Below are 21,614 nucleotides of genomic sequence, written 5' to 3'. Positions count from 1 at the left end.
TATGTATATATGTATGTGGGTATGTATGTGTATATATATATATATATATATATATATATATATATATATATATATATATATATATATATATATATATGTATGTATGTAATTAATACACCAGGGGGTTGACTCAGCCTGTCATCCTTCCGAGGTCGGCGAAATGAGTACCAGTATACTGGGCCGGTGTATACCCTGTTTAAAATAGGTGTACCATATCCCTGTGTCGTAATAGGCGACCAGGGTTGCGTCAGGAAGGGCATCCGGCGTAAAACATGTGCCAAATCACTATGCGGATCATACGGATGATCCGCTGTGGCGACCCCTAACGGGAGCAGCCGAAAGAAGAAGAAGAAGAAGAAGAAGATATATGTATATGTATGTATATTTTTATGTATGTGTGTATGTATGTGTATATATTATATATGTATATATATGTATATTTGTATATATGTATGTATGTGTATATATTATATATGTGTATATATTATACATGTGTATATATATATATATATATATATATATATATATATATATATATATATATATATATATATATATGTCTGTATGTATGTGTATATATTATGTATGTATATGTATGTATATTTGTATATATGTATGTATGTATGTGTGTATGTATGTGTATATACATATATACCCAGAGGACCCAAAAGACACAAAAACCCTGAGGAACCAAAAGACCCTGAAGAGCCAAAATATCTGAAGGACCAAAATGACCCAAAAGTTCCTCAGGACTCAAGACCCAGATGACCCAAAAGTCTCTGAGGATCCAAAACACCCTGAAGACCCAAAATACCCTGAGGATCCAAAAGACCCTGAGGATCCACAAAACCCAAAAGACCCAGATGGCCCAAAAGACCCCAAGGACCCAAAATACCCAGAGGACCAAAATTACCTAAAAGTTCCTCAGGACTCAAAAGACCAGATGGCCAAAAAGATCCTGAAGACCCCAAAAACCCAAAAGACCCAGATGGCCCAAAAGTATCGGAGGACCCAAAAGACCAAAAGGACCCAAAAGTTCCTGAGGATCCAAAACACCCTAAACACCCAGATGACCCAAAAGTTCCTGAGGACCAAAAGGACCCCAAAATCTCCAAAGACCCAGATGATCCAAAATACCCAGAGGACCCAAAAGACACAAAAAATACCCTGAGGATCCAAAAGACCAAGAAGACCAAAGTCCCTGAGGACCCTAAAGACCCTGAAGACCCAAAGGACCAAAATTACCCAAAAGTTCCTCAGGACTCAAAAGACCAGATGGCACAAAAGTCCCTGAGGATCCAAAACACCCTGAAGATCCAAAAGACCCTGAGGACCCAAAAAACACAGATGGCACAAAAGGACCGGAGGATCCAAAAGACCAAAAATCTCCGAGGATCCAAAACACCCCAAACACCCAGATGATCCAAAAGTACCTGAGGACCAAAAGGACTCAAAAAAACCCCAAAGACCCAGATGATACAAAATACCCAGAGGACCTAAAAGACACAAAAAATACCCTGAGGACCCAAAAAACCCAAAAGACCCAGATGGCTCAAAAGTCCTGGAGGACCCAAAAGACCAAAATACCCAAAAGTCCCTGAGGATCCAAAACACCCCAAAGACCCAAAAGATCCAGAGAACCCAAAAGACCCAGATAGCCCAAAAGACTGAAGACCCAAAAGATCCTGAGGACCGAAAAGACCCCTAAGACCCTGTAGACCTCGTGGAGTTCTACTGGAGCATTCTGATGTTGAATGTGACACAACAAAATTATCGTCATGATCTCCTGAGTTGATTCGGCTAATTATCGACAAAGAACCCGGAAAAATTTCCATGTTTTAAACGCACGACATGTTTAGGTGCATCGGGCAGCTTAATAGGTCCTTCCACGGCATGGCATTGTATTTACAAAATAAATAACAAACCTTATATCAATTAATGCAAATATTAACAACAATAATAGTAGTATCATTTGGTAAGAATAATAACGAACGTATAACCCCCCCCCCCCCCCCGGCCCAGGCACATCTGGCCTTGGTGAAAGGCAAACCAATGCGGCAGTACAGCAGGTAGGTATGCAACAAGGCCATGAAGACCAATAAAAATTTGGTCCAATGGACCAACGGGTCCAATAGTAATTCTGAATGGTTCTAAGTGGTCATTTTAATGGGTTCTAAAGGGTCATTCTGAATGGTTCTAAGTGGTCATTTTAATGGGTTCTAAAGGGTAATTCTGGTTCTAAGTGGTCACTTTAATAGGTTCTAAAGGGTAATTCTGAATGGTTCTAAGTGGTCATTTTAATGGGTTCTAAAGGGTCATTCTGAATGGTTCTAAGTGGTCATTTTAATGGGTTCTAAAGGGTAATTCTGGTTCTAAGTGGTCACTTTAATAGGTTCTAAAGGGTAATTCTGAATGGTTCTAAGTGGTCATTTTAAGAGGTTCTAAAGGGTAATTCTGAATGGTTCTAAGTGGTCATTTTAATAGGTTCTCAAGGGTAATTCTGAATGGTTCTAAGTGGTCATTTTAATAGGTTCTCAAGGGTAATTCTGAATGGTTCTAAGTGGTCATTTTAAGAGGTTCTAAAGGGTAATTCTGAATGGTTCTAAGTGGTCATTTTAAGAGGTTATAAAGGATAATTCTGAATGGTTCGAAGTGGTCATTTTAATAGGTTCTAAAGGGTAATTCTGAATGGTTCTAAGTGGTCATTTTAATGGGTGCTAAAGGGTCATTCTGAATGGTTCGAAGTGTTCAATTTAATGTGTTCTAAAGGGTAATACTGAATGGTTCTAAGTGGTCATTTTAAGAGGTTCTAAAGGGTAATTCTGAATGGTTCCAAAGTGTTTTAAAGGGAAATTCTTATGGGTTTTGTTAGTTTCTAAGCTTTACCTATTTCTTACTAAAAATGCTAAACTGAACCACTTCCTTCAAACACGGGTGTGATTTTTGTTTTCTTGCCAAAACGAAGTTTTTGCAACATATGTTGGTCAGCTTGTATGTTTTTTTTTTGTTTGTTTGTCTGTAATCACGTGTAAAAAATTCTGCAGAGCACAGTTATCATTGGAAATTTTTGTAACTTTGCATATCAGAGGCCTATAGAGGTCCCTTTCAGTGCACAAAATTTTGAAGGTCAAGGTCAAAGGTCAAGGTCACTTTGTCGCAAATCAGGGGAGTCGACGAAACCCTTATTTTTTGAGTAATTTTGATCGGATCGTCTTCAAACTTCATGGGAATATAGTTCATGGTCTGGCGCTCAGCTGATTATTTTTTGGTGGCGATTGGCCTTGACCTTCATGGTTAACGCCGAAGGTCAAACATATTTGACCCCAAGGTCAAATTTTCAAGTTTTAGGTACCATATCGTGTAATACCTCAAATTGAACACCTCGATGAGTGCTTTCTAGATATGTCAAGCTTGAGACATTATGACGTCATTTGGTGACGTTATGAGGCAAACACATATTTTTCATGGTTACTCTGTAGAACGATTCTCATCGGAATCTCTCGTAGGCAGATATTCCTCAAGGAGTCGCTCCTGGTGGATAGCTCTGCTCACCTCAGTGTGACCTTAAAGAAGTCACACATGGTCACCTTTTGGCAAGATACGGGTCACCCTGCGGGTGACATTGGTTTTTTTTCATTTTTATTTTTATGGTGTGAACAAACTTTGGTTCATCATGGGTGATGAAGGTTATGGTCAAGTTTCATCAAAATTGTGTGTGTCATTTCGGAGAGGAAAGTAAATACCTCTTTTGGAGGGCAACCCTCCCATAGACCCCCTGAGACCTCAATTTTATGTTTTTTTAATAGTGTGAACAATCTTTGGTACACCATGGGTGATGAAGGTTGTGGTCAAGTTTCAGAGAAGAAGTTGCAAGTGTTGACGGAGGGGTGGACGGACTGATGGACTGACGGACGACTCGCCATCCCATAAGCTCCTCGCAACTACGTTCCAGCCTGGAACCCAAAACCCAACCTGGAACCCGTTTTTAGCTCACCTGGAACTTCCAGGTGAGTTAAAAACGGCGCAGGCCTGATCGCCACCAAATTTTGTAGCCAGGGTCAGGGGTGCGGTCAGTTACCAAGCAGCTTGCTCGTGCTTCCCAAGTGAGCCGTTCCTTATCAGCCGTTTCGAATGGAGTGCTTAAGCCACTTTGTGGGCACTCTGCAAGAAACTTGGTAAGAGAACAGAGCCCAAGCCCAAGACAGCAAAAAAAAAAAGGAAGATAAATTAAAGAATAAAGAGTAGAAAGTCTTCTCACCCTCATTACATCTGACAAATTATCTGGCACAGAGTCATGGACGAATCCTCATTAGTCATTCTATGTCTACATATTACATATGCAGATCACCTTCGTTTTAACAGTCGAGATGGTTCACTCAAGTTTATCATGACGATTTAAACTTCCCATCACGTTTTTGTACCGAGATAATTACAGAATTGTGAATTTTTTTAGTTTTGTTTTTGGAAAAATAAAGCTCAAGGAAAAGTGCAAGGATTTGTCTTTCATCAGAAAGCTGAAGTGTAAGGATGTTTTTTTTTTAACGACGAACATACAGCTTTCATGATTGATTTACACTTTGGAGAGGCATTGCGTGCCTGGGGCTTGAGAGATGCGGACAGCGAGTAGCCAATGGGATTCTGCAAATCAAGGGAAGCACTCACCCAATGGCAGAATGGAGCGCATCCCGGCCACGCAGCGAAGTGTAGATGCGCGGACGACGGGGAGGACACGCGGACCAGGGGGAGGACGCTCGGACCACGGGGAGGACGTGTGGACCAGGGGGAGGACGCTCGGACCAGGGGGAGGACGCTCGGACCAGGGGGGGGACACGCGGACCAGGGGGAGGACACGCGGAACAGGGGGAGGACACGCGGACCAGGGGGAGGACGCTCGGACCAGGGGGGACACGCGGACCAGGGGGGGACACGCGGACCAGGGGGAGGACACGCGGAACAGGGGGAGGACACGCGGACCAGGGGGAGGACACGCGGACCAGGGGGAGGACACGCGGACCAGGGGGAGGACACGCGGACCAGGGGGAGGACACGCGGACCAGGGGGAGGACACGCGTACCAGGGGGAGGACACGCGGACCAGGGGGAGGACACGCGGACCAGGGGGCGAACGCGAGGCTCAGGCAGGGGACGCACGGACCAAGGAGGGGATACACCGGTCACGGAGGGTACAACAGTGTAGCAAGGCATGGGTGAGTGTACGTGGCGACCTGTGTTCACTTTGGGAGGTTTGCTGTCAGGGTGCGGCCGCAGAGATGGCGATGGTTCCAGCAGAAATCGACCGATGCATTTTGCCAGCCAGAGATTTGCGGAGCTGCGTGAACAGAGCAGGGAGAGTCATTTGCTGTTCCAAGATGATGCTTTCCCAGCGAACGAGAGTAGTGTGGGTGCATCGCTACTTGATCGACGGGGGGACCGGGAGGAGCTGATCTGGTTGCGTCCCAAGGTGGAGCAAACACACTTTGACTATGTAGAGGACACCGTATTCAACCTCAGTAGTGGATCATTCCATACCAGCACTCATCCATCATCTCTACGTCCTGATTCCTGATATGGTGTACTCTACTTGTAGTTATCCATATGTGAAACAACATGTAGATATATATGTATGTGTGTTTTTTTTTTTAATTTTTTGTGCGTTTGATAGGGTTAATGGGGTGAGTGTAGTTGGACCAGGGGAAAAGGGCCTGAAGGGTAAAGATTTCCACTATTTTCGTGTGTGTGTGTGTGTGTGTGTGTGTGTGTGTGTGTGTGTGTGTGTGTGTGTGTGTGTGTGTGTGTGTGTGTGTGTGTGTGTGTGTGTGTGTGTGTAATAATATTAGCTAACCACATTCTCTCTCTGATCGTTAAAAAAAAAAAAATTAAGCAGTGATTGCAAAAATACAACGTGCTAAGTAATTGTGATCAACCACCAAATTGATTTTTACGTCTCGTGCACTTTCCAATGAGAGTTCAAAATCAGAGAAGCAGCAGATAGTTGGAACTTGGGGCTTGCAGGATGGCCTAAGCCCTCGAGGTATGCACACTCGCCTCTAAGCTGTCCAGACTGGTTTTGAATCCCGACCCAGCTATAAACTATCATCCTGTTGTTTCACAGGCAGAGTGGTTCATCAATGTGTGGGCTGCTCCTCAAATGGACATTAAACTGGTGTCCCATCTGCTGGCATTGGTTGGGGGACGTTATTGACCCCACGGTGTCCTTGGTGAAGGGTAAGTGAGCAATCACCGACACCGTGGTCAAATCCCAAATTCTTGCCACAACTACTGCTGAGAAGGCAATGGCAAACCACCCAGTATAACCCTTACTCAGAAAGCTGCTTCAGTGGCACCGATGATCTGTGAAGAGTATAGTATATCAGAGAGAGAAAGAGAGAGAGACAGAGAGAGAGAGAGAGAGAGAGAGAGAGAGAGAGAGAGAGAGAGAGAGAGAGAGAGAGAGAGAGAGAGAGAGAGAGAGAGAGAGAGAGAGAGAGAGAGAGAGAGAGAGAGAGAGAGAGAGAGAGAGAGACACAGACAGAGACAGACACAGACACAGAGACAGAGACAGAGACAGAGACAGACACAGAGACATGGAAATTGGACCCCAACCCTCATTTCCCCATATACTCTATAATTTCCCCCTTCTTCCTCCTATCCTTTTGTCGTTCTCGTTTTACTTTTTTGTCATTCCTCTTCAACTCTCCTACACTCTTTCTCCCCATATAACCCCCCTAACGTACAAGAATGTCTCTTGTGATCAAATGTGATGCTCATCAGATCTCATGAGGAGTATGTATCTGGTATTCAACGCAGCATGTAAAATATACACCGTAATCTAAGTAGGACAATTTTTGCCATGGAACCGCCATTTCCCCCAATCTTTTACTCACTTTATTTTCCAAATCCTATTGACCACCACCTTGTATTCATAGGAAATTGTGAAGGATCCAAGGTTCATAGCAGATGGAGCAACTAGAACTGACATTCAACAGGGCGAACTTGGTATGTTGTTACATCATCTTTCTCATCCATTGGATTAACCTGCTTGGTATTCCGATCTGAGGAGCACACAACTCGTTTTCCTGTGATTCAGGTTAAAATCCCATGTACTATGGATATTTGTGCAATATATCCTCGTGTCATCGTCGTTCATGTAAAAGTACAATATTGTATTAAGTGATATGTTGATATTATGTTTTTATATATTTTTTATTACTATGTAATATGTCCATATTATCCTTGTCTGACTGGTAATGTACATAAAACATGTAATATCCGAAATATAATATATATATATATATATATATATATATATATTATATATATACACGGACAAGCTCTTTCTTGAGCCTTTGACATCCTATTACATTAATTAAATAAGGCAATTCTCTGTATGTGTGTATGTCTGAAAATCATAGAAAGAAACAGGGCCGACCCAATCTCTCCCAAATTTTCCATAAGTGTTGTTAGTTCCCAGGGTCAGGTCATGGGACACAAAACAATTCCATCACCTTGTGAGGGGGGGGCGGGGAGGACGACTTACTGTTTTCTCCTGTATATGTGCCACAGTGCAAGTGGTTTACTGACATCTGCTGTAGACAGGGTATTATTATCTGTGGCATAAAATATATTTTCCCCACCTCCCCCACCACCCCTTCCCCTAGGCTGCTCCCAAAGGTGGTGGGTGTTTCCATTTGTAGAAAAAGGGCATGTCTTGTGCCCATTTCCCACCATACCAACCAGGATGACTTGACTAACTGGGAAGATTAAACAATTCCCTCCGCATTCAAGAGCCAGGATAGGTGACCAATGAGCAGAGGAAATCACTTCGCCTACCAGAGCTTGCTTAGCTCTAAAATTAAGGACAATGCTATGAGTTGAGCTAGCCAGGTAACATAGAAATGACTCCATGGTATCCATATCATGTCATTGCAACCTTGATATCCTCATCTGCGAGCTCGTTGCATTACACTAGTACATTGTTGCGGCTGATGCATCGATGTTGCAGCCGAAAGAAGAAGAAGAAGTGGTGCATTTCTGGTGGCAACGGTCTCTCAAGAACTTCATCAAGAGAACTAGAACCCTCAAAACACGTTGTTTTTAGAGTTAAACATGACCACTTAAAAGAAAGTGGGCCTCATCAGAAAACTACACATTACTCAGAAAATTTGGATCCCTCCACACTTTTTCATCAAACCATTCACACATTGTCACAATAAGTTGTTTATCATTGTCTGTTAGCGTTTTGCTTCACCTGTATGCGATACAGGTACATTTTTAATTGCTGCTTCAGAATTATTTGTGCACTTGATGAAGATGAGTTCGATTGTTGTGATTGACGACGCGGTGATTTCCTGGGGTTCCTCAAAGCTGCTTCATGGACCGCTTCAATGATTTCTCGTGATCTTGCAGTCCTCGGGTGACCAGACTTTGAACAATTTTAGATTTTTTTTTTTTGTTACTGTCCCGTTGGACTTGAACCTCTTTATCAATCGAAAAATAGCAGACTTGTCTGTCTGGGGTTAATCTGGTCTCGAACCTCTTTCTGAATCGTGTTTGAGTCTGTTTCAATGTCTTTGTGACAACGTAAGACTCCACGATAAAGATCCTTTGTTCAATTGTCCATGCCATCTTCAGAATTAACATTATGACTCCTTGATGTTTGCAGTTTTTCCTCCAAACGATGTTTCATACAAACCTGCAATAGCAAAACAAAATTGTATTAAAAATTTTTAAAAATTTACAAAACTTTTATGGGGTTTTTTTTTTTTTATGAAACACCCTTATTAACCATTATTAATTAACTTATTAACCATGACTTGAATACTGTACAATCTTGTGCAAGGCTTTTTTTTTACGGTGTTTAAAACTCATGGAGGAGCTTATGCATCTATCACGTGCAAAACAAGCCTGGTGTTGGCTAAACGGTTAGCGAGGCTGGCTAAATATCTTAGGATCTTGAGTTCAAGGCTGTGTCATGTTGTTGAATTAACACCAGGTGGGTTGACTCACCCTGCCATCCTTCTGAGGTCGGCAAAATGAGAACCAACATGCTGATAACAGGGGGCACATTACATCAGGGGCATGGCTGCACCCTAAGAAAAATGATGCAGCCAAGCAGCCACGGGCTGCGTACGAATACATAAATAAAAAGACGAGGAAATTAGGAGGAAACACATTGTTTTAAATGAATTACAAGGACATTAGTAGGCAATGGCCAAATTAACAGAGTATATGGTATTTGAGGCTGGAATCCTCAACGTCATGAGTCAAGGGTTCAGGTGGGACTGCTGAACAGGCCCACACGTTGGGGGTTGGACTGTGTACGAAGTTTATTATTTCCAACAGTCTCCTTCATGTACGTCATCTATGAGTTAAAAAGCTCAAGTTCACATGATCTATCACGATATTGGATGAGTTGGCAGGGCCAAGAGCCATTTTATTGGTCGCGTCGTTTTATCATAAACACAATGAATAACAAACAGTCTTATCTTTAGGAAAAGTTCACCAAAGCAGCTTCATGGGCAAGGAATGTTCTAGGTAGTTTGGCATTGCCTTTCCAGCATGGTCAAGAAGCGAACCATTTTGTGGGTCATGTTCAGGTAATCAGCTTATTAAACGAACAAAAATCTTTGGTTGCCAAAACCTAAATTAAATGATTTGTCAAAAACGTATTTAAATAACTAACATGAAACACTGCACATCATTTGGTAGTGGCGTTGTCTCCGAAACTTCTAATTCTGAATTTGATCCCCATCGTAAATTCAACAATATATAAATGCCATTCTCTCTCTCTCTCTCTCTCTCTCTCTCTCTCTCTCTCTCTCTCTCTCTCTCTCTCTCTCTCTCTCTCTCTCTCTCTCTCTCTCTCTCTCTCTCTCTCTCTCTCTCTCTCTCTCTCTCTCTCTCTCTCTCTCTCTCTCTCTCTGTCTCTGTCTCTGTCTCTGTCTCTGTCTCTGTCTCTGTCTCTGTCTCTGTCTCTGTCTCTGTCTCTGTCTCTGTCTCTGTCTCTGTCTCTGTCTCTGTCTCTGTCTCTGTCTCTCTCTCTCTCTCTCTCTCTCTCTCTCTCGGTCTCTCTCTGTCTCTGTCTCTCTCTCTCTCTCTCTCTCTCTCTCTCTCTCTCTCTCTCTCTGTCTCTCTCTCTCTCTCTCTCTCTCTCTCTCTCTCTCTCTGTGTCTCTGTGTCTCTGTGTCTCTGTGTCTCTGTGTCTCTGTGTCTCTGTGTCTCTGTGTCTCTGTGTCTCTGTCTCTCTGTCTCTGTGTCTCTGTGTCTCTGTCTCTGTGTCTCTGTCTCTGTGTCTCTGTGTCTCTGTCTCTCTGTCTCTGTCTCTCTGTGTCTCTCTCTCTCTCTCTCTCTCTCTCTCTCTCTCTCTCTCTCTCTCTCTCTCTCTCTCTCTCTCTCTCTCTCTCTCTCTCTCTCTCTCTCTCTCTCTCTCTCTCTCTCTCTCTCTCTCTCTCTCTCTCTCTCTCTCTCTCTCTCTCTCTCTCTCTCTCTCTCTCTCTCTCTCTCTCTCTCTCTCTCTCTCTCTCTCTCTCTCTCTCTCTCTCTCTCTCTCTCTCTCTCTCTCTCTGTCTCTCTCTGTCTCTCTCTCTGTGTCTTTCTCTCTCTCTCTCTCTCTATCTCGCACTTTCTCTCTCTCTCTCTCTCTCTCTCTCTCTCTCTCTCTCTCTCTCTCTCTCTCTCTCTCTCTCTCTCTCTCTCTGTCTCTCTCCCTCCCCCTCTCTCTTTCTTTGTTCCTTATGCATGGCCACATTATTTAAGTTACAAACTTCAAACTCGGGGTACAAATACAATTTTTGTGGGGGGTAAACATAGGCGATGTGGCCGCGGTTTCACACGAGGATGTGGGGGGCATAAATTCTCTATGTAAATGAGTACTGTTTCGCGCCACCTGGTGGTGGTAGCAGGGGGTATTACAATTTCCTTTTTTACCTGGGCAATGCTGAGGTTAAAGCACTATTCGCACAGGTAAATTTATCCTCTTTCAATCCCCCCCCCCCCAAACAAACAAACAAATGGATCGGCCTGTCATCATGTGTGAGACATTTCTTGCGGGAAGGGACATCAGGACGAACAGAAGGCAAAGTGGTGGTGGGGGGGGGGGCTGGATTTGAGGACGGGGATGGGGAGTGGGGTGGGGGTCAGTGATTAAAGCACTCTATGCACGGGTATATTTGTCTTCCTTTCCTTCTCCCTCAACGTTTTATTGGCAAACAGGACGACTAATTGGTCCATCAGTGATGCGACGGGTCGGCCCTGCTAGTTACATGTACATGTTGTTGCTATAGTGCCATTAGTCAGGTGTTGCATTGTGGAGTACAGCATCAAACACAGAGTACATTTAATCAGCTGTTCCAGCTTCACTTCTATGCTTTTGATTGGTCAGTATAATATGAAATGTACATTGAGTTAAAGTTGTAGGTAGGAAAGTAAATGCCACATAAGGCTACATTAACAGGTGTATTAATGAAAATGTAAGTACTGTACGGTACTTGGATTGGTTTAGGTGGAATAGCCTGTATTTATAAGCTATAACTTGCACTGTATTACAACCCTGATCAAAAGATATAATTATGCATGTGATAGAATGAGAAGTGTCCTGGTTTGTGTGGACCAGGTGACTGCTGGTTGTTGGCTGCCATTGCATCGCTCACACTTAACACAAAGCTGCTGCAGAAGGTCGTTCCTCCTGGTCAGGAATTTGATGACAAATATGCTGGAATTTTCGTGTTCCAGGTATCCACCACTGTGCTCTCTCACTCATCAATCAATCATATTTCCTTAGAATCTGTGAAGTTGACTTTAGGGAGAACATTTCTGTGAAATGATTGTGTTGTAAAGACCCTTTGCCCTTGAAGTCCTTTGTACCCTTTGCATTCACTTGCCTCATTTCCTTTTCTCAATCCCCACTTTGAAAAAAAAAACAACAGTTCTGGAAAGAGGGTACGTGGGTTGAGGTCGTTGTGGATGATTTTCTGCCAACCTTCAACGGCCGCCTGGTCTTTGTCCATTCCACCGATCGCACTGAATTCTGGAGCGCTCTTTTGGAAAAAGCATATGCCAAGTGGGTGTCCTGTGTTTCTTTCCCATTCAAACCACCCAGGCGTACTTTACATTGAATGGTGGTATAAATATTTGAATAAACAGGTTAATCATGCATTAAATGTGCCAAATACATACATAACTACTTGCAAAAGTTAGACATTTGATCCTGTCTATCTTTGGGTTGAAATATTATCTGTAATTATGAATATCACAATTCAGTTAATAATGAGGAAGCAAGTTGAGAGCACATCTATATATTATTTACTCAGAGGTGAGTGAGTGCTGGGAGGGGATAAATGGAGTCAATTTAGATTTAGAAAAGGACAAGAAGGACGAAAGATGGAATATAGTGGTTGGGGGGAATGGGGAGGAGTGGGGAGAGCATACAAAGACATTTGGGAGGATATATGAGTAAAGAAAGGGAAGGGGCTGGTTGTACCATATTGGTAGTGTGGTGGGGGGAGGTGGGTTGAAAGGGAGAAGGAAGGTGGTGGGGGAGTGCAAGGTCAAAAATTTGGGAAGTTGGAGGTCAAAAATTCTGCCATGTTTGCATATGTAACAAGAACGGCACAAGGTAGAGACGTACCTCCGCCAGGCTGAACACTGAAAAGTTTATGTTTTGTATCCCACTGAAAGGCCGTATCTGCATCCAGACCTGAACCCAAATCGAATCGGCTTGTTATTGTCACCGACCCAACTCATCCACCAAGTTTCGTCTGAATCCGTCCACAACGTTCAGAAATATCGTGTTGTATGTCATTTTGGCCCCATCTCTCAATGATGAAGAAAATGTTTTCAAATTCTACTAGATCCAGATCCAGATCTTCACCAAAATCTAACCAGTTCATCCTTGTCACACACCCAACCTGTCCACCAAATTTCGTCTGAATCCGTCGACAACTTTTAGAGATCTCCTGCTCACAGACAGACAGTCAAGCAAACAAACGGGGGCAAAAACATAACCTCCATCCACCTTCATGCCCATAAATATAAATGTAACTCGAGCGAAACAACAACACTTTATGCTGATTTCCCCCCCCCCCAAAAAAAACACAAAGCAAAAGCATTTCCCGCTGCCAAAGATGCACGGTATTGTCATCACCAACTTCCCAGGAGGCCTTGCACAGTTTACCACTATTGCGCTGTCTGCCTGCAACCAATCGACTCGCCATGAACCCTTGCTTGGTGTACCAAGTGGTGGTATTTGCTCGCAGGAAGTGACGAATTTTCAATAGAAAACCAGCACAAATCAAGATCGGAAATGTAACACTCCATTGTGAAAGAAGAAAAGTTGCAATGAAGCCAACAAGGCCGTAGAAATGAGAGACCAAAGCTGTCCAGAGGTGTACGCCGTGCAAAGGTGGCATGGTTGCGTATTATCATAGAAGGTGAATCAGCTGGTTATTCTGGCGTCTGAGACGTGATAAACAGGACTGCAGTTTGAAACAGAACGATTTCAGGGCGTTAAACAGTTTTTCACTGAAGTCTTGGTCCGCTCCACAACTCCGCTCGTCCAATGCTATCTGCATCAGGAGCCACTCCCGCGTGCGACCCTTCAAAGCCACTGGGAAACAGTCAGTGCTTGTTTTTGCCAACACCTTCTCCTTTTATTTGCCTGTCAAGTGTGATGATTAAGAATCTCTATTACGGATTTTCTTTTCTTTTTTTGCATTCTACACTTGACTGAGAAAAGTAAGGTTTTGCAGCAGTCCTTGTGCCAACCTGCATGACCTTCAGGTACGACCTGCAAATGGGGTGGCAGGATAGTTGAGTTTGCACTGTTGAGTTGCATCGAGTAAAGGTGGTCCCCAAACAGTTGGATTTAACAAAAAACTTCCCTTGTGGTGCAGTATCAGCAGGGAGTGTTGTATTTCAGAGTATCCAATGTTGATGTGGCATGAGCATGATGGGCCAAATGGCCTCCTCCTGCTCTCAACTTGCATTGCATATTCTTCTAAGGCACATCGGTAGGAATATTCTTTATTCTACCTTTCTTTCTTTCTCTTACAGACTGGCTGGATCATACGAGTCTCTGAAGGGCGGCAGTACATCTGAGGCCATGGAAGACTTCTCAGGTGGCTTGGTAGAAACCTACAAAACTCAAAAGGCTCCCCCTAACTTCCAGAGCATTATTCAGAATGCCGTGAGAAAGGAGGCCATGCTGGCCTGTTGCATTGATGTGAGTGCTTTCCAGAGGTGAATACCAGGATGTTTTAACCTGCTGCAGAACATACTGAAATAGATACAAAACCAGAGCCCTCTCCCCAACCTGGTCCCCCTCCTACTAAAGTAAAAATAGCACACGTTTATAATTGTAGATTTCACATATCTTTGTCCAGGGTCTGCATCGGAGTGGCGACCCATCCAGGATTGTGGCCAATAGCCAGGAGACTGCTTTGGCAGCACCGATGCTCTGCACAGAGTATGGTCCCAATGGATAGATGGATGGATGGATCCATGGTAGTAGATACAGTACCTCCTTCTGAAACTCCACAGAGCAAAGGAATTTTAGTCGAACTGTTTGTCTGGTTTAAACTTCTCAACTGCTTTATGTCTCATGACACTTACAAGCCAGTTGCCAGGATCTCTTCCACTTGGTACTGTTCTCTGAAATTCCAAATTTATTGTTTTTGTCATCGTCTCTTCGTTACCATTGTCGAACGTGTCCACTCTTTGCAGCCCTGCCTCAGTTGAGCCGTGGTTGATCCACATGGTTCATCTCTCTCTCTCTCTCTCTCTCTCTCTCTCTCTCTCTCTCTCTCTCTCTCTCTCTCTCTCTCTCTCTCTCTCTCTCTCTCTCTCTCTCTCTCTCTCTCTCTCTCTCTCTCTCTCTCTCTCTCTCTCTCTCTCTCTCTCTCTCTCTCTCTCTCTCTCTCTCTCTCTCTCTCTCATTCATTTCCTTCACCCATTTTTTTATCCTCTTTCCTTCAAGTGTTGAGACAAACTTCGGCAAACCAACATTATCGTTAAACTTTGCCATTTTTGGTGGTGGCGAGAGAGAGAGAGAGAGAGCAGATGTCTCTCTTTACTCACTGTAGCTTTCCTCATCCTCATCTCCCTCTGCCTACCCAACTTTTGATGATTCACCCTACCCTGCCTGTGAACCACCAGGGTGACAGTTTAGCTGGGTCAGGATTCGAACCCATGCTCGGCAACTAAGCACGAGGAGGAAACTCAGAGGCGAATGTGCATACCTCCATGCTATCCTGGTAACCCTCTGGATGACAAGTCTTCCAACACCGGTCGTTGCTGGTGAAGAATAGTCGAGTTATCGCCGGCACCCTGGAACTAATTACAAATTCTGCCTTAAATAAGGGCAGCAAGTGGTCTGTCCTTCTTGGATACTCCTTGATGCTGGGAATATGCACTGCTTGCTTGCTAAGAGTGTGGTTGTTGTCTGGGTCGGCAGCTCTTAAGCCATAAACAATTCCACGTTACCATGTTGCTCGCATGTCACGTGTGAATGGCGATCTTCGGCTACAAAGGTCAACCATGAATGAATGAATGAATGATTGAGAAGCAGTGGTCGTATTTCTGCCCACTCTTTCTTTCAGGCCCTTGGTAGGAGTTAGTTGACTGTGTCGACCATTTCCAAAATGACATTTGTCAAAATCGTTTAGAAATCAATCGAACCGCACATTTCTGAAAAAGTTCCCCTGGAAATGCATATCATGATGTTTCTTGTGGGATTCTTGGATTTGAATTGTTCATTCATTATGCTGGTTCTCGAGATTCATATTAGAGTTCAGTAAAATTACTACAAAGCTTAATATTTGAAGACTTCTACATTTAAGGGAAAACTAATGTCGGAACTTAAAAAAAAAGTGAGAATTTGAGATGTGATAATAATAATAATGTTTTATTTTTTTGCACTTGACTTCCTCTTATGGCAGGTTCGCAAACGGCAATGTGTTGAGGAGGCAACTGAACAAGGCCTGATTACGGGACACGCTTACTCCGTAACTGGCATGGAAGAGGTATTCGTTCCACAACACCCCATCCAGCCTTTACCTCTACCCAACCACAACAACCTCATCATGCAGATTCTTTCTCACCACATACACATGCATTCTTTCATATCAAATTATTCACTGATGAAAATTCTCCAACCTGGAACTTTAACCCTTTCACCATTGAACCGTCGTCCTGAATTTCTCACACCTTCACGTCCACAAACTTGTTCCCTGGGTATTGAATGCGCAATGGCAGTTCTGCACCGAAGGCACGAGCGTTCGCTCACCGAACACGTTTCACTGGGTATTGGTGGAATCTGAGACTTATCTGGGCAGGTTCGACAAGGTTCTTTAATCCTTGTGTAACTCGGAGAGATCCAAATATCTTGTTGCGATCCTATGTGGCTGTGAAACTTTTTTTTTTTCTTGGTTATTATTTGGTAAATTGATATGAATTAGATTCCAGCAGTGAAGACCATCATTGGCTGACGGCATGGCTGTGCCCCTGATGTCCCTCTTGTAAGGGCAGGAATTTGTAATTTGTTCAGCGTGCCAGTGACGGCTCATCTACTCTTCGCGATAAACACCGTGGGATCTTGAACGTCCATCAACTCCGAGGGAAGGAGCACACGTCGATGAATCACCCCACCTGTGAAACAACTGGGATGACGGTTTATAGCTAGGTCGGGATTCGAACCCGGCACCACCGGGAAATGATCCTACCTGCGGGTGGAGCTTGTAATTGACACCCAACATGCACATGATGCGACACCGTTGAAAAAGTGTGCCATTTTTACCATTGTCCTAAAGCACTGAAATACACCGTGACCTGTTGTGTCGCTCCAAGTACAGATTGACGCAACTAGATTTCTTCACGAGGTGAATTCACCCAAACACCATGTTTCAAACATGGACACCCACTAACGCGGCATGTTCATTTTGCAAGGTCATCATTCGGTCTTAAATTCACAAAGAATGTACTCTTCAATCGAGCCACCCTCGTAAGCTGTATTACCAGATTGTTTTGCTTAAAGCACATCTACTCACACCTCTTACCCACACACTGTTTCTTTCTTCACTTCAAGAACTTTCAGCCTCAACTACGTTCAACATTCCTTCGGAACGTGTGGCAAACATGATTTGTGCAAAAGACAATTACCCGACTCTTTTTTGACTTTAAAACTCCCCGTGCCTTTCCTTGGTTCTGATTATGTTTTTTTTCCTCTCCCCTTTTTATTTATCCTGAACTTTCCTCCTGCCATCCCAAGGTGAAGGTGAAAGGACAAACCGTGACCCTGATGCGGATGCGGAATCCCTGGGGACGCATTGAGTGGAAAGGAGCGTGGAGCGACAAGTGAGAGGAATGCAGCTAGAATCACTTCTCGACAGTAGTTTTATTTGATGGAAAAACCACTAAACTCTCGACTTACTGTGGGGTCCCAGGGGTTGTTCCACATTTCACCGATGGCAAGCTTGAGACGCAATGTAATGTCGTTTGACGGTATTGGGAACCAAATTCATTCAGATGATGAAATGCCTCAAAGATTCGTTTTTTTATGAGCTGCTTACTCATTGGAGTTCCTTCGTTAAGTACCATGAACATAATAATTCAAACGGTGAAATGTGTCCACCTGTAGGTCTGACGAATGGAAGAACGTGAGCAAGGCAGAGATGAAGAGACTGGATCAGGTCGATAAAAATGATGGAGAGTTCTGGTGAGCTTGAAAACTGAGTTGAGCCGCCTGAGAGGCCGGGGTCGGGAATGTAAGCCCGAGGGACACTGCGGAAATAGTGTATCTTTCATCGAACCTTTTGTGAAACGTGACAAGCTTGTAGTCATGACAGCTAGGAATCGTGTGTTTATCGGTGATGTGTTGAGCTGAAAAGGCATGGAAGAGCTCACTCCCCTCCTTATTTTCTCTTGGACAGGATGTCTTTTGAAGATTTCAAGACGGAGTTCTCTCGGGTAGAAATCTGCAACATAGGTCCTGAAGGGATGGACGACGATGATGAAGGCTACTGGGCCCTCACGGAGCATGAGAGCCGCTGGGTGCCTGGGAGCACGGCGGGTGGCTGCCGCAACTTTGCCCGTGCGTGCCACCGCACGGTCCGCTGCTCACCGATGCGGTTTTGGGGGCCACACCTTATTACTAATTTTTCTCAACCTCCTCCCTTCCCCTCCTTCTATCAACCAGGCCTCGTGAAGTTTTGACCTGCATGTTATATTACATCACAATTCTTCAGTGCTAATGTTTACATTTCCCCTCCATATGTTATGCTCGCTTTATGAGAACCAATGTCCGACTGGGCCAAACTTCAGAGGTTTTACCATTCCTTTCCATCATCCATTAAAACCCATTCTCTAGTACAGTACACAACTCGTCATGACTACACTCCATCGATTTTATTGTTCCACAGGCACGTTCTGGACGAATCCCCAGTTCCACCTAATACTCAGCAAAGAAGATGAAGATCCAGATGACAAAACTCCTGGCTGTTCCTTCATCATCGCCCTCTACCAGATGAAAACACGCAGGAGAGCCAGGCATCGTAACAAAACCATTGGCTTTTCCATCTATGAGGCAAGATGCTAACCACTTCTAACAGTAAAAATTTATTAAATTCAATCACAATATTCAAATTGTACATTGTCCATAATCGATAGCCTAGAGGTGCGCACATTCACCTCTAAGCCGTCTAGCTTGTGTTTGAATCTTGAACCAGTTATGAACTGTCATCCCGGTGTTTCGCACGAAGAGCGATTCATCATTATGTGTGCCATCCCTCGGATTGACGTGAAATTTAAAGATCTTTTGGCATCTTTCAGGAAAAGTTGGCAAGTCATCGCCAGCACCCTGGGACAAATTCAAAATCTCTGCTTGCATTTCTTTTAGTCAAACGTCTTGGGCAAATGTTTAGCTTGGTCAGCCGGTTCGTGAAAGACTTGGGCCAAAAACTTTGCCAGGCCGATTTCACAAGGAGCTGGGAATGATTGGTGGCGGTGAAAGAAGTCGAGAGACGTAGTTGGTAGCGTTCCTTCAAAGTTTGGGAAACTTGGAGATGAATTGTGAAATGGATTGTTTCTAAATGTAAGTTGGTGAAGCACAAAATATTGAAAGGTCAGTCACATGGAACTTAACTATACTTGCACATCATCACATTAATAACACCAATAATAATATATATTTGTGCTTCACCGTTGAATAACAATAATAACGCCTGGTGTTGGCTTAACGGTTAAAGTGGCTGGCTTAAGATATTATGGTCTTAAGTTTGAGCCACTGTCATGCTGTTGAAATAACACCAGATGGTTGATGGGTTGACTCAGCCTGTCATCCTTCTGAGGTTGGCAAAAAGAGTACCAGCTTACTGGTAACAGGGGCACTGCATCAGCGGCATAGCCGCACTCCCAGCAATGATGCAACCAGCAGCCACAAGCTGTATATTAAACAACAACTAGAACTGCTGGCAGTGATGAATGGGTACCAAGACATCCGGCTTTGATACAACCCTTCTTTGATGCAACATGGGAAAGATGAGTTATGGATCGAGTAACACATCACATTCAATTAATTATTACATACGCAGTTAGCCATTTTTCCTGAATACATAGTTGGTATCAATTGAATTGGTGTTTAAATAACCTGAACAGGAGGTAACTAGAAGGGCACTCGGTGGAGCTCCTACCTCCGCCACGTAATGCCTGATCCACGAGAACATATCGGGCACAATTTATTTTTGAAATATCATGATATGCAGTACTATTTCATTTTTGGCCCGATCTCTCAAAGGTGAAGAATCACTTTAAAAGTTAAATAATTCTTGTATCCAGATCCGGATTTCGATCTTCACCAAAAATCGAATCAATTCGTCCTTGCCGCACACCCAACCTGTCCACCAAGTTTCGTCCGAAAACGTCCACAACTTTTGAAGATATCGTGGTATATATCAGTTTAGCACACTCTCTCAATGGTGAAGAATCACTTAAAAATTTCTAGTTGTCGGATCCGGATTTGGATCTTCACCAAAACCGAAGCAATTAGTCGTGGTCACACACTCAACCTGCCCACCAAGTTTCATCCAAATCTGTCTACAACATTTTGAGATATCGCGCTGTATATCAGTTTAGCCCGATCTCTCCATAGTGAAGAATCACTTTAAAAATTCTAGAAGTCGGATCCGGATCCGGATCTTCACCAAAATCTAATCAGTTTCTCCCTGTCACACACCGAACCTGTCCACAAAATTTCATCCGGATTCATCCCCAACTTTATGAGATATCATGCACACAACCAAATAAACAGAAAGGGGTGAAAACATAACCTCCTTCACCTTCGGTGGCAGAGGTAATGTGTTGACACCATGGATGCAGAGGGTAAACCAGGACTCTCCCTAGTCTAACAAGGCCCCACATGTCTTCAGAAGATGTGGGATTGACATGTTATGGACCTGGTAACAGGCCATGTTCCATCTATTGTTTATGTATGCAGGTGACCCTTTTTCCTGGAGCCATCAGCAGTATTAATTGAATTGATACTCCTCTACCCTCAAACCCATCCTGGCATATCTAAGTGAGCCTTATTAAAAAAAAAAGTTCTTAGTCAAACAATTAAATAATTCTAGTTTCCAACTCCTGTGGCCGATTGGGTTGAAATTTAAAATATACATTCCGCAAGTCTTCTAGATCAAAATTGTGAAGTTTTACCTTGATTGATGAAGTGGTTCCAGAGAAAACATTATTTAATATTTTCCTTCAATCCAATATGGCTGCCAGACCATGTGGCCGATCAAGTTGGAATTTAAAACGTCCATTCCCTTTCTCTACTTGATCATAAGTCTGAAGTTTCACTTTTATTGATGAAGCGGTTCCAGAGAAAACATTATTTAATATTTTCCTTCAATCCAATATGGCTGCCAGACCATGTGGCCGATCAAGTTGGAATTTAAAATGTCCATTCCCTTTCTCTACTCGATCATAAGTCTGAAGTTTCACTTTGATTGATGAAGCGGTTCCAGAGAAAATATTATTTAATATTTCTCTTCAATTCAATATGGCTGCCAAACCATGTGACCTATCAATTATTAATGAACAAACTTATATCCCCTCATCTTGGGGAATATGTGTGAAGTTTCCCCTCAACCTCATTAGCCGTTCTGGAGAAGAAGATTTTTAAAGGTTTCATGGTCAATTAAATATGGCCACCAAACCATGTGACCTCTTAATTAGAAATTAACAAACTATTACAATCATGTCTTGGGAAATATGTGTGTAAAGTTTTGCCTCAAATCAGCTGTTCTGGAGAAGATTTTAAAAAAAGTTCAAAACAATATGGCTGCCGAATCACGTGACCTATGACGTCATAATATTTTTTTCTCTTCTGTGAGTTGTTGCGTAGATGATGCTCAAAAAATTTCAAATTTTTTGGATGCAGCGTTCTGCATGTCGAATTTTCACTGGGATACCACTTCACCGACGATGTCACGAAAAATCAAACTTCTTCCCCATGGGGAGTTCATGCCATGTGCCAAGTTTCAACTTTTTTCCAAAGTGCAGTTTCAGACATGCAGAGGTCCAAAATTTTTCAGTTTTTCAAAGATGGCGCCCGTACCACGTGACCTATGA

At 43.3% G+C, this 21,614-nt stretch overlaps 1 protein-coding gene across 2 annotated transcripts in view; it reads left to right on the top strand.

The window, feature by feature from the left end:
- The window catches only part of LOC147011682 (calpain-9-like), an 80,802-nt gene that overhangs the window by 25,315 nt on the left and 33,873 nt on the right, over positions 1-21,614 (top strand). For both annotated transcript variants that reach the window (XM_085858292.1, XM_085858293.1), the window contains exons 2-10: positions 6,926-6,995; positions 11,611-11,729; positions 11,924-12,057; positions 14,049-14,217; positions 15,932-16,015; positions 17,260-17,345; positions 17,629-17,706; positions 17,921-18,081; positions 18,410-18,573. In XM_085858292.1, coding sequence (XP_085714418.1) covers positions 6,926-6,995; positions 11,611-11,729; positions 11,924-12,057; positions 14,049-14,217; positions 15,932-16,015; positions 17,260-17,345; positions 17,629-17,706; positions 17,921-18,081; positions 18,410-18,573 — 1,065 coding nt within the window. The remainder of the gene's footprint in view (positions 1-6,925; positions 6,996-11,610; positions 11,730-11,923; positions 12,058-14,048; positions 14,218-15,931; positions 16,016-17,259; positions 17,346-17,628; positions 17,707-17,920; positions 18,082-18,409; positions 18,574-21,614) is intronic.

The sequence above is a fragment of the Eptatretus burgeri genome, chromosome 15, assembly GCF_056783735.1.
Source record: "Eptatretus burgeri isolate ZD-2024b chromosome 15, Ebu_testis_v1, whole genome shotgun sequence".
In the NCBI taxonomy this organism is placed as follows: domain Eukaryota; kingdom Metazoa; phylum Chordata; class Myxini; order Myxiniformes; family Myxinidae; genus Eptatretus; species Eptatretus burgeri.
The sequence above is the reverse complement of the archived record's forward strand: the minus strand, read 5'-3'. Positions and strand labels throughout refer to the sequence as shown.